Source organism: Microcaecilia unicolor, chromosome 1 (genome assembly GCF_901765095.1).
Source record: "Microcaecilia unicolor chromosome 1, aMicUni1.1, whole genome shotgun sequence".
Classification (NCBI taxonomy): domain Eukaryota; kingdom Metazoa; phylum Chordata; class Amphibia; order Gymnophiona; family Siphonopidae; genus Microcaecilia; species Microcaecilia unicolor.
Window position 1 is genome coordinate 479,260,533 of NC_044031.1, and position 13,963 is coordinate 479,274,495.

Below are 13,963 nucleotides of genomic sequence, written 5' to 3' on the forward strand. Positions count from 1 at the left end.
GGGGAGGATGAGGGTGTTATCAACTGAGATAGAAAGTGAAGGAAGAGGAGAAGTGAGTTTTGGTGGAAAGAAGATAAGCTCGGTCTTGGACATGTTCAGTTTCAGGTGGCGATTGGACATCCAGGCAGCAATGTCGGATAAGCAGGCCGATACCTTTGCCTGGGTCTCCGCGGTGATGTCTGGTGTGGAGAGATACAGTTGGGTGTCATCAGCATAGAGATGATACTGGAAACCATGAGATGAGATCAGGGAGCCCAGGGAAGAGGTGTAGATTGAGAAGAGAAGGGGTCCAAGGACAGATCCCTGGGGAACACCAACAGATAAGGGGATGGGGGTGGAGGAAGATCCATGAGAGTGAACTTTGAAGGTGCGGTGGGAGAGATAGGAGGAGAACCAGGAGAGGACAGAGCCCTGGAACCCAAATGAGGACAGTGTGGCAAGAAGTAAGTCCTGATTGACAGTGTCAAAAGCGGCGGATAGATTGAGGAGGATGAGGATGGAGTAGTGGCCTCTGGATTTGGCAAGGAACAGGTCATTACAGACTTTAGAGAGTGCTGTTTCTGTCGAGTGAAGAGGGCAAAAATCGGATTGAAGCGGATCGAGGATGGCATGAGAGGAGAGAAAATCAAGGCAGCGGCTGTGGACTGCGCGCTCAAGTATCTTGGAGAGGAAGGGTAGGAGGGAGATGGGGCGGTAGTTGGAGGGACAGGTAGGGTCTAGTGATGGTTTTTTGAGGAGTGGCGTGACTACAGCATGCTTGAAGGTGTCGGGGACAGTTGCAGTGGAAAGAGAGAGGTTGAGGATATGACAGATGGAGGGGGTGATAGTAGGAGAGATGGTGTTAAGTAAGTTGGTGGGGATGGGATCAGAGGAACAAGTGGTGCATTTTGAGGAGGAAAGAAGGCGGGCGGTTTCCTCCTCGGAGATATCAGGAAAGGAGGAGAAGGAGGTCTGGGTTGGTTGGTTGAGGGAGAGGGTTGAAGGGTGAAGAGGAGGAGGTGGCTTGGTAGTGAACTCAAGGTTGATCTTTTGCACCTTGTCGCGGAAGTAGTCAGCCAGTGATTGAGGAGAGAGTGAGGGGGGGTGGGTGGGAGCGGAGGGCACTTTGAAGAGTGAGTTAAGGGTGGCGAAGAGACGACGAGGGTTAGAGCTGAGAGAATTAGTCAATTGGGTGTAATAGTCCTGTTTGGCAAGGAATAGTGAGGACTGGGAGGAGGATAGCATGAATTTGTAGTGAAGGAAATCTGAATGGGTGCGAGATTTCCTCCAGAGGCGTTCAGCAGATCGGGCGCAGGAGCGAAGGTAACGGATGCAAGGGGATTAGTATGCCTTGTGGGACGGGAGGTGGATGGTGCAAGGGTGTCCAGAGCAGAGGAGAGAGTGGCATTGTAAGCGGAGACAGCCTCGTCGACAGACTCGGAGGACATGATGGAGGGGAGGAGATTAGAAATACTAGATGATAAGGTGGGAGGGTCAATAGCCTGGAGATTCCTGGAAGTAGTGGTTAATGTTGGGCGGAGCTGAGGGTGAAGAAGTGTGAAGGTGATCAGGTGATGATCAGAGAGAGGAAGAGCTGAGGCGTGGAAATTGGAGGGTGAGCCAGAAGAGGAGAGGACGAGGTCAAGGCAATGGCCATCACGGTGAGTAGGGGTGGGGGAACACAGCTGGAGGTTGAAGGAGGATGTTAGAGTGAGGAACTGAGAAGCGTTGAGAGTTGGACGGGTCATCAACGTGTATGTTAAAGTCTCCGAGAATGAGGGACGGAGATAAGGGTTCAAGAAAAACAGAAAGCCAGGCATCGAAGTCGGTGAGGAAGGAAGAGAGGGATTTATCAGGGGGGCGGTAAATGACTGCCACTCTGAGTGGCAACGGGTAGAATAGACAGATGGAGTGGACTTCAAAGGATGAGAAGCAGTGAGTCTGTGGTAGGAGGAGGGGTTGGAAACTACAGGAGGGCGAGAGTAGTAACCCGACGCCTCCTCCGCGGCCAACTAGGTGGGGAGTGTGGGAGAAGAGATAGCCTCCATGGCATAGAGCCGCAACTGAGGCAGAGTCATCAGGGGAGAGCCAGGTTTCAGTTAGGGCAAGCAGGTGAAGGGAATGAGAGATGAAGAGATCGTGGGTGAAGGGAAGTTTGTTGCAGACTGAGTGGGCATTCCACAGTGCACATGAGAAGGGGAGGGAAGAGGGGGGGAGGAGGGGAATAGATATGAGATTGGAGACATCCCGGAAACGTTTGCATGGATAGGACGAGGACAGGTGTGGGGGACCTGGATTGGGATTGATATCTCCTGCGGATAGCAGGAGGAGGAGCAAGAGAGTGCGGAGGAGGGTGGGGGAGATAGGGCGACGAAGGCGACAAAGACGGGATGCGCTTAGGAGGAATGGGGATGGGTTAATGGCAGGAAGGAAGTGTTGAAGGTTGAGAGCTAGAAAGGAGGAGGGGGACAGGAGAGATGGTGAGGTGGTGAGGGATGGGGTGAGTAGGGTATTGCAGTAGTGAGCAAGATGGGAGAGGACATGGGTGGGCAGTGAGTTCCAGTGGTAGACAGCGGTAGGGGGAGGGGAAAAAGATTAGGAAGGGACAGGGCAAGGAAGAGAATGTGTAAAGGGGCCATAAGTAGTAACTGAGGTGTTACGGGTGTATATGTAGTGACTGAGGTGTTAAGCAATAGATAGAGTGGGAAAGCTGGACTAGAGGCTTAAAACTGGAATGGTAGGCAGCAGGCAGGTAGGCACTGCCCAGTAAGAACAAGTCACACCCACTATGTTTGAAAAATGTGGGAGGAAGGGAGGTGAAGAGTCTGAACACAGAGACAGAGCAGTTATCTGCAGGCAGATTAGGCAGATTAGGTTGCTTGGGAGGGTATATAAGAACTATCACCCTAGGGGTGGGTGGGAGGGATCTAAGTCTAAAATGTAGAGACAGAGCTGCAGCACAGCCAGTTAATCTGTAAAAAAGGTGGATTTCTCAAGAAAAACTGGTATATAAGGCTGCCCCTCTAACAGAGAATCAGGTCACACCCAAACAAGCAGGGGGAAGCTGGTTCAGTCGGACTGGAACACGCTGGAGCAGATGTACTGGAGCAGGCAGGCTGGAGCAGGTGTACTGGAGCAAGCAGGCTGGAGCAGATGGACTGGATCAAGCAGGGAGAAGCTGGAGCAGGCGGAATGGAGCAGGCAGAGGAAGCTGGATCGGCAGACTGGATCAAGCCGGGATTGGGCGGATTGGAACAAGCAGGGAGAAGCTTCAAGCGGACTGGAAGCAGATGTACTGGAGCAGGTGTACTGGAGCAAGCAGGCTGGAGCAGATGGACTGGAGCAAGAAGGGAGAAGCTGGAACAAGAGGACTGGAACACTGGAATAATGCAGGGCAAGCTGGATCGGCAGACTGGAACAGGCTGGGATCATGCAGACTGGAACGAGTTTGAAGCAGGCGGAACAGGTGGACTGGGACACACTAGAGCATTTGGACTGGAGCATCAGGCTGGATCAGATGGACTGGAACAAGCAAGGGGGAAGCTGGTACGGCGGACTGGAACAAGCTGGGATCAAGCAGACTGGAACAAGTTCAGATCAGGCGGACTGGAACACGCTGGGGCAGTTGGACTGGAACAAGCAGGCTGGAGCAGATGAACTGGAACAATCAGGGGGACTGGAACAAGCTGGGACCGTAGGATTGGGGCAGCAGGCAGAGAGAAGCTGGCTCGGGTGGACTGGGGAAGGCTGGAGCAGCTGGGCTGCTCTCAGAGCAACAGTGCCGGAGAAGCTGGGCTGCCCTCAAGCTACAGACCAACCAGGGCGCCTGTGGGAGACTGCCTCGCTGTGCGCACCCCAACAGCATTTGTATCCCACATTTTACCACCTATTTGCGGGCTCAGTCTGGAAGACTCACGGTGCAGGCAGGCCGCGCACCGCGGCAGGGAGGGCAGTGTGGGCGTCGGGCTGCTGGGCCCTGGACTGCTGCAGTAGTGCGGTGGGTCGCCCGGACCGCTGGGCCGGGACCACGCAGGTCCGCAAACACCACTTCAATACTGACCATTTAACCCTACTCTGTGTTTTCTATCTTTTAACCAGGTTTTAATCCACAATAGATCAGTACCTCCTATCCCATGACTCTCCAATTTCCTCTGGAGACTTTCATGAGGTACTTTGTCAAACACTTTCTGAAAATCCAGATACACAATATCAACTGGCTCACCTTTATCCACATGTTTGTTCACCCCTTCAAAGAAATGTAACAGATTGCTGAGGCAAGATTTCCCTTTACTAAATCCATGTTGGCTTTGTCTCATTAATCCATGCTTTTGAATTTTATTTTTCTTAAATTTGTATGCTCTGTAATTTTGTTCTTTATAATAGTCTCTACCATTTTGCCCGGCACCGATGTCAGACTCACCGGTCTATAATTTCCCAAATTGGCATTACATTGGCCACCCTCCAATTTTCCGGTACCACGCTCAATTTTAAAAGATAAATTACATTTTACTAACAATAGTTCCACAAGTTCATTTTTCAATTCTATCAGTACTCTGGGATGAATACCATCCAGTCCAGGAGATTTGCTACTCTTCAATTTGTCAAACTGCCCCATTACATCCTCTGGGTTTATAGAGATTTCATTCAGTTTCTCCGACTTGTCAGCTTTGAATACCATTTCTGGCACCTGTATCTCTCCCAAATCTTCCTCGGTGAAGACTGAAGCAAAGAATTAATTTAATCTCTCCGCTATGGCTTTGTCTTCCCTGATCGCCCCTTTTACCCTTCGGTCATCTAGCGGTCCAACCGATTCTATTGCCAGCTTCCTGCTTTTAATATGACTAAAAAACTTTTTACTATGTGTTTTTCCCTCCAACACAATCTTTTTTTCAAACTCCCTCTTTGCCTTCCTTATCAGCGCTTTGCATTTGTACCCCTCGCTTTCCCACTCATGGCAGGCTCAATGTGGCTTACATGGGGCAATGGAGGGTTAAGTGACTTGCCCAGAGTCACAAGGAGCTGCCTGTGCCTGAAGTGGGAATCGAACTCAGTTCCTCAGTTCCCCAGGACCAAAGTCCACCACCCTAACCACTAGGCCACTCCTCCACTCCATAGTTTGTTAATTATACCTATTGAAAAACCAATAAAGTTCTTGAACTGAAAAGAACCACTGCACTAATGACTTGATATTCCTTATGCCGTTTCTTATTATTTTCAGTCGGTTCCTTCTTCCATTTTCTGAAGGACTTTCTTTTAGCTCTAATAGCTTCCTTCACCTCACTTTTTAACCATGCCGTCTGTCGTTTGATCTTCCTTCTTTCTTTTTTAATACATGGATTATATTTGGCCTGGGTGTCCAGGATGGTGTTTTTGAACAGCGTCCAAGTAAATTTTTGACCCTCGCAGCCACTCCTCTAAGGTTTTTTTCACCATTCTTCTCATTTTATCATAGTCTCCTTTTTGAAAGTTAAACGCTAACATATTGGATTTCCTGTGTATACTTACTTCAAAGCTAATATGAAATCTAATCATATTATGATCACTGTTATCAAGGGGCCCCAGCACCATTACCTCCCACACCAGATTATGCGCTCCACTAAGGACTAGGTCTAGAATTTTTCCTTCTCGTCAGCTCCTGTACCAGCTGCTCCATAAAGCAGTCCTTGATTTCATCAAGGAATTTTACCTCCCTAACATGCCCTGATATTACATTTACCCAATCAATATCTGGGTAATTGAAGTCACCCATTATTATTGTGTTGCCCAGTTTGTTTGCATCCCTAATTTCCTTTAACATTTCTACATCCGTCTGTTCATCCTGGCCAGACGGACGGTAGTACACTCCTATCACTATCCTTTTCCCCTTTACACATGGAATTTCAAACCATAGGGATTCCAAGATTTTGTTTCCTGCAGAATTTTCAAACTATTTGATTCAAGGTCCTCCTTAACATACAATGCTACCTCTCCTCCAATTCGATCCACCCTATCACTACGATATAATTTGTACCCTGGTCCTTCCACCAGGTCTCAGAGATGCCTATTGTATCTGATTTTTCATTTAGTGCAATATATTCTAACTCTCCCATCTTATTTCTTAGGCTTCTGGCATTTACATATAGACATTTGAAACTGTTGTTTGTTCCTATTTACATTATGCTCAATACTTGACAGTATTAATTTGCAATCTTTTGTCTGATTTTTATTTAAGGGCACCTGATCTACTATGGTCTCTTTTGCAACCTCGCTATCGGGATACCCTATCTCCCCTGTTCTGGTGATATCTTTGAAAGATACCTTATCCTGAACCATACGCTTTTGAGCAACTGTCGGCCTTTCCCCAGTTTCTAGTTTAAAAGCTGCTCTATCGCCTTTTTAAATACCGATCCCAATAGCCTGGTCCCACCCTGAATGTGGAGCCCATCCTTTCAGAATAGGATCTGTATTGGTTAGATTTTCAAAACTTTTCAAAAGAATTATAGAATTTTCTTATTTCCTGACTAAAAAATCATTTTTAGCTCTAGCTATTTGATTTTTGTAGATCTTAACTTCCCTCCTCCATGTTACATAAGATTAATTATCACCATTTTTTCTCCAGACTCGCTCTATACATCTATATGATTGTTTTGTATTGCAAACTGATTCACAAAACCAAGGATTTTTCTCTTCCCCGACGTTCTTTTCTTTAAAAGGAGCTAGATCATCAAGTGTAGTAGAAATCACATCATCCCATAATCCTAACTCACAATTCTGGGAATTATTGCATAGTTTAGGCAGAACCTCACTCCCAAAAATTGCTGGATCCACCCTCTTCCTATTAAATTTAGTTGAACATTCTCTGATTGAACGTGGCTACAAATTTTAAAAAATTAAAAGTGAGAACTGGTTGGACCGTATTACTGGTTCCTAGTCCACATGGTCTAAAGCAAAGGAATCCATATCCGTAGAATAGGCTACAAAGTCCAACTTGTGACCTTTTTGCTATGTAGGTAAAGGAGGATCTAAAATCATATTTAAGGACTCCAAGAATTTTCTCACTTCAGGATCAGAAACATCTTCTAAATGGAAGTTAAGATCTCCTGATATCATTTCTATAAAATGCATAGAGCACTATATGATTCTTTCAAACAACCTGTGTTGAACAGATTACTAGCTTTACATCAAAACAAATTCCTACATATTAGGGCAAGCCCCCCCCCCCCCCCTTTTTTCTTACCTTGCCTTGGACAATTAACAGCCTTATAACTGCTGGACAGATAGACAGAATATAGGATGAGTTAAGATCAGGAATCCATGTTTATGTTATAAAAACTAAACCCGGAAAGGAATCCATTATAAAATCTCTAACTATGTGCACCTTCCCACAAACTGACCTTGCATTAACATACAGACATTCCATAACCTTATAATCCATTGAAACATTGTCAATCTAACACCAATTTGTATTGATATAGCTGACAATATATCAAATTCACTATCTTACATGAGTTAGGATTACGTACAGGGCCGGTCTTAGCAACTGCGAGGCCGTGTACAGACCAGTTTGGTGGGGCCCCCACACCCCACTTAGTCCCGCCCCTTGTTGACAAGGTGTGTTTTAAAATAATGACAAGTGAAGCAAAACTTGTACAGAAAAACCAATTCAAATAAGCACAAATGCTATCCTAGGATACCTAGTATTAAGCAATGAAAATAACCAGAAATTATTCAGTTCAAGTACGCTATAATTAGGAGTTCCAATTCTCATAACACAGAAGAGAAACAGAAAAATATTAATTAAGTACTTTAAAATTCCCCATTACTGTAAAAATTGACACATGTATGTAAATTTGATGATTAATTTAATTTTAGTTTGTCATAATATCAGACAGGGTTTGTGAAATACAAGTTTTGAAATCACCTTCTTAAGGCCAACACACAATCCCCTCCACTGCAAAACACTAAGCCAAACTCATGCAGAAATACATTCAGAACCTTACTGTACCATAACAGCACTAACTCCCAGGATGCAAAGAGAAACAACCTTAACTGTGAAAAGGCAGAACTGTAAATATTACAGAGTACCCTAAACCCCAATACATTATCTAGTGAGAAAAAAAGAACAAACAGGACTGCTACAGATCTCTACACAAAACCTACATGCTAGCCTAGCAGAATAATGCACCTTACTCACACATGGGAAACACAGATAAAGTATCAACAAATATGAAACAAGGAATCACAGACCAGTACAAAGGCAAAAAATCTGAACTGGAAAACAAAAGGAGTCAGACTGCATATACACCAATACTAGAGAAAGAGAAAAGGAAATACAAAATACCACAGATGCATATTTTCCAAGCTGACATGTTCCACCCGATAAATTCAAAAACAATTGTTTTTCTACCTTTGTAATCTGAGTATTTTATTTGTACATTTAATTCGGTCTGTGTCTTTTCTGCTTTTCCTTGATCTGTCCATTTCACATTTCTTCTTTCTCCATGTCTGCCATCCATCTTCTCTCTGCGTCCCATCTGTCCTGTCCAGCATCTCTCCTCTGTGTTTCTCTTCAGCATCTGCCTTCTTAGCGTCCCTATCCACTTTTCCAACATTGCCTTGTGTACCCTATTCTTATTCCATGCCCAGTCTGTCCCCTTCGTTCCATACCCCACAGGTCCAGCATATCTCCTGCGCCCCTCATGGTCTGGCATAATTCCTTCTCTCCATCTGTGGGTCCAGTACCTCTCCTCTTCTGTTCCACTCCCCACCCTCGATCCGGTCTCTTTCCTCTCCCAGCATGGTCTCTCTCTCCCCTCTTGTGCTCCCCTTTCCGGCAGGTCCAACCACCCCCCAACCCAACCCACCGAATCTCCAACTCCCTCCTGGCCCACCACATCTCCATCTCCCTCCTGACCCAGCACATGTCCATCTCCCTGCAATGCCGCCCTTCCTCCTGGTCCAGCATATGTCCATCTCCCCGCAATGCCCCCTCCTCCTGGTCCAGCACATGTCCATCTCCCTCCAGCCCCCAAATCCCAGCCCAGCATGTCCACCTCCTTCTAGCAGTCCTCCCTTCCTCCCTCAACAGGTACAACATATTTCTCCCTTCTCCTCCCCCCCCCCCCCCCTTTTCCCCTGGTCCTTGCTTCTCCTCACCTAAAATCCAATTTCTCTCCCTCCCAGATCTGCTAAAATTGCTTCATCCCCTTCCCCAACGCCAGCTGAGATTAAGACACGAAGCTATGGCTGCCATCGGAGCCTTCCCTCTGCCAGTCTCGCCTTTGCGCTTTCCGGTTTAGGTAACTTCCAGTTTCCGCACAGGCAGACCAAGGCAGAGGGAGGGCCTCAATGCCAGCCACAGCAACATGCCTTAATCATAGCTGCTGGTGTCACAGAAGAGGGAGAGATGCTGGATTTCAGGTCGGGTGAAAAAGAGAGGGACAAGCCAAGGCTGTTGCGGGACCCCTGGAAGCGCAAGGCCCTGTGCGACTGCCCCTGTGAACCCCTGCCTAAGCCCGGCCTTGGGTATGTAATTTTGATTGACGTGGCCAACTAGTAATTATAGGAATTGAAGATAATTTACTATGGCTAATTTCCTCCCTAACAGGCCCACCCAAGTAACCCAAACCTAAACATACAATCAAAAGTATATTAAACCAATGCTTTTAGTAGTTAAAGTTTACACTGGCGTATACCAGAGTTAAAAATTAAAAACCTAAAATACTTGCAGTTCTTAAATGTAGTTTCCTGTAAGAAATCAAAGTCACTGCTCAAAGTTGCTGTGCAAATGCACGCGCTAAGGTGAACGCCTTTGGTTTGTAACGTTGGTAGTGTGCCAAGCACAGAATATCCACATCCTGCTTGTTCATGGAGAAATTTGAGAAAAAAGTCTCAATAGGGATTCCAGGTATTTAGGCTTGTGGGTTTTAGATAGTTAAACATCAAAGTTTAGATTAAATTTGAGAGATAATACTCACCTATTCCAAAGATCATCATCTTCTCCTCCCCATCCCCAGAAAGCATTAGGAAATCCATTGACCTTTTTGAACTGCTTCACTGTCAGTCCACTCACACCACCAAAAAACTCATTGTATGGGAGGCTAAAAGTGTAAGACACATTAAAAAAAAAAATCAAAGTTCAAAAGAATAGTAAGTTCTACGATATTATTTTATTTTTAAACATACAATTAATAAGCAGATACTCAACAGCAGTAGCTACGAATCCACAGCATAAGCCATCAAAATAAGCAGTATGGGAGCTTTTTATAATCCAAGCACTGCACAATAAGGCTTCCTACAATTCAGCAACTGTGCAAATTAATCCACTGCAAAAAGACCACTATTTTAACAGACCAAATGATAAGCTGAGATTCTAAAACACATAAAGGTCATTTAGTAGAAAGGACTTCATATGTATTAGGCAATTGTCAATTTTTACTGATCTTATGTTATATTTTTTGTAAACTGCTTTGAGATTTTCTTTTTCTGAAAGAGGCAATCAAACGTGAAAAAAATAAATTTACTAATCATGCTCACTAATGCCATTAATGTGTTATCACAGGACATATATTATATAATGGATCCTGATATATAAAAAAAAAACCCAAGCGAGTTAGCATATAGAGTTACTAAATAATTTCCAAACTGAAGTTTTATACCAAGAATAGGCAATCCTTCCAATAGTAGGTACAATTAAGTTTGATTTTGGGGGTAAACAAGACTTACAAAACTCAAAATTATATGAAATGCATGTAAATCTATAACTCATTCACTGTTGATAGCCTGAAAGCCAAACCAATTTGCCAGTCTCAAGGACCTACTTCTATACTATGCAAAGCAGGTTTACCAGTTAATTTGGATCAAAATCAGAAAAGAGGTTGTGTATTTCAGTATTCCTCATGACAGCTGCTCTGGCAGTTTAGACAAAGAAAAGCAATTGAAACTAATAAGACACCAGAATTTGATAGATCATAACAGCACATAAAGAAGGATGAAAAACACTGTTTAAGACAGACCTGGAAAAAATTCTTAGGCCTCGATATTCAGACCACGGGAGATAGCCGGGCTGTCTCCCATGGTCAGTGCTAAAACTCGATATTCAATGCTGGTCCGTTTCTGGTGAACGGCATTGAATATTCAGTTTAACTTTGCCAATCCAATTTTAACCGGTCACACTGATATTCAGTGCTGGCCAAAGTAATTCCACCTATTTGGACGCCATACTTGGCCACCCTCACTTTAAAAATCAGTGGATAGCCAGTTATATCGCATGATATAACCAGATATCTTTAAGCGGTGATATTCAGTGCCAGATAGCTGGCTATCTGGCTCTGAATATCACCTGATAGTCACTTAAGTGCCGTTTTAGCGGCCATTTCCATTTGACTATCAGATTCTTAGGATTTAGGAGCCAACAGTTGAGATATTCACCCTTCCCCATCCCCTAAGTTGTCCTTCAACATTTCTCCCAGCCTAAGCCAGGTATCTGTAGTTTAAAGCAGGCTGTACTGAATATTCATATTTGGCCGTTGATAATACACTGAAACCTTATGCTCAGTGTGCTGCTGCGGCTAGGAAAGCGAATAGAATTTTGGGTATTATTAGGAAAGGTATGGAAAACAGGTGTGAGGATGTTATAATGCCGTTGTATCGCTCCATGGTGCGACCGCACCTTGAGTACTGTGTTCAATTCTGGTCGCCGCATCTCAAGAAAGATATAGTAGAATTGGAAAAGGTGCAGCGAATGGCGACTAAAATGAAAGCAGGGATGGGACGACTTCCCTATGAAGAAAGACTAAGGAGGCTAGGGCTTTTCAGCTTGGAGAAGAGACGGCTGAGGGGAGACATGATAGAGGTATATAAAATATTGAGTGGAGTGGAACAGGTGGATGTGAAGCGTCTGTTCACGCTTTCCAAAATACTAGGACTAGGGGGCATGCGATGAAACTACAGTGTAGTAAATTTAAAACAAATCGGAGAAATATTTCTTCACCCAACGCATAATTAAACTCTGGAATTTGTTGCCGGAGAAAGTGGTGAAGGCGGTTAGCTTAGCAGAGTTTAAAAAGGGGTTAGACGTTCCATAAACCACTACTAAATGGACTTGGGAAAAAATCCACAATTCCAGGAATAACATGTATAGAATGTTTATACGTTTGGGAAGCTCGCCAGGTGCCCTTGGCCTGGATTGGCCGCTGTCATGGACAAGATGATGGGCTCGATGGACCTTTGGTCTTTTCCCAGTGTGGCATTACTTATGTACTTAAGTAATCATCAACAACCCCCCCCCCCCCCCCCCCAATTTTTTATAACTTAATTTTATATGCATTTAACACACCAACTTGAGGGAGAATTCTGAAAAACAACAATTTCTCCATTTTCAATCTAGTATATCAAAAAAAGGAAGAAATACAACTTATCTCAGACTCTTCAGTTCTATTGTGTGCAAAGTGGCCTGTTCCACCTCACAGATGAATGAGCGTGCGGTCCCAACGATTCCGTTTCGCTTTGCTTCTTCAAGGAACCACACCGCAAAATATAGAACTTTATGGATTGCTGGACAGTGCATTTCCTTCTGTCCCACTGTTTGCAATTTACAGCAATGGATCTGACTATGCCCCAGGAGATATTCCAACACAATACAGCTTTCTTATAGCCATCTCCAAAATTTGCACCTTTGAGTAACAATACCCTGCAGTTCTTTTGGCAGCTCCATGTTCAGTGTGTTTTGAATTTACTTCAAATTCACTTCATAAAATTCAAGAGCTTAATTCTTTATCCAGGAGTACTTTAATTAACTTAACTGTGGCTGGATTAAGACGGGCTCTATTTAACTTATCATGGGCCTTATTAAGGGAAATTTTAGTTAATGGGCCTAATTTGGGTTGGCTTTGAAGAAGCATGTGAGGCTTTATGCAAGCAAGATTTTTGGTTAATTATTTTAAAAATATTTTCATAATTGTTCTTTCACTCTGAAAGTGTAGGATATAGTATAGATCAGTGAAACAAAATTCCTACTTTTTGCGTTATGGTGAAAATAGTCTTACTTGTTAATTTCTTTTCGTCCTAGCGAACCAGTCCAGAACCAGTCCTAGCACCCCCACCCTCTAGCAAGCTAGAAGTTGGGGGTGACAAAAGGAAACAAGGGATTTCGGAAAGTCACCCCCAGAATAAACATGATGGCAGAGGGAAAGGTCATGTAAATATAGTAAACCACCTAAACCCACTATGCACATGGCAAGCTATGTGCACAAATGCTCATGGTCTAAGTAAAAAGGTACAAGACTTGCAAGCCCTGATGTTTGAAGAAAACTTGGATATTGTTGCTATTACGGAGACGTGGTTCAACGATTCCCATGAATGGGAGGGATGTGACCGTACCGGGCTATAATCTTTTTAGGAAGGATAGAGAGGGCCAAAGAGGTGGAAGACTGGCTCTGTATGTGAGAGCGGCTGAAATGCAGGGAACATGGGCAAAGGAAGAAGCTTTATGGATCGTCCTGGAAAGAGAAGATAGAACCTGTATCCACACAGGGCTATCAACAGACTGCCTGAGCAAACGGAGAAGCTAGACAAGGATCTGATAGAAGATGTTCAAAAGATTGGTATGAAAGGGGAGGTGCTACTGTTGGGAGATTTCAATTTGTCTGACGTGGATTGGAACGTCCTTGTCTGCGGAATAGGAAAGAAGTAGGGAAATTGTGGACGCCTGTCAAAGTGCTTTGCTCAGACAAATGGTGATAGAACCCACGAGGGAAGGGTTGATTGCTGGATCTAGTGCTCACAAATGGGAGTAGTGTTTCCAATATCCGGGTGGGTGCCCTCAAGTCACTACACTGGCTTCCTATCCGTTTCCACATACATTCAAACTCCTCTTATTGAACTATAAGTGCATTCACTCTGCAGCTCCTCATAACTCTCCACTCTCATCTCTCCCTACATTTCTCCCTGGGAACTCCATTCACTGGGTAAATCTCTCTTATCTGCACCCTTCTCCTCCACTGTT

At 44.5% G+C, this 13,963-nt stretch overlaps 1 protein-coding gene across 3 annotated transcripts in view; it reads right to left on the bottom strand.

Annotated features, from left to right (window-relative positions):
• Positions 1-13,963, bottom strand: part of B4GALT6 (beta-1,4-galactosyltransferase 6) — a 327,497-nt gene that overhangs the window by 83,596 nt on the left and 229,938 nt on the right. For all 3 annotated transcript variants that reach the window (XM_030213842.1, XM_030213825.1, XM_030213833.1), the window contains exon 7: positions 9,936-10,058. In XM_030213842.1, coding sequence (XP_030069702.1) covers positions 9,936-10,058 — 123 coding nt within the window. The remainder of the gene's footprint in view (positions 1-9,935; positions 10,059-13,963) is intronic.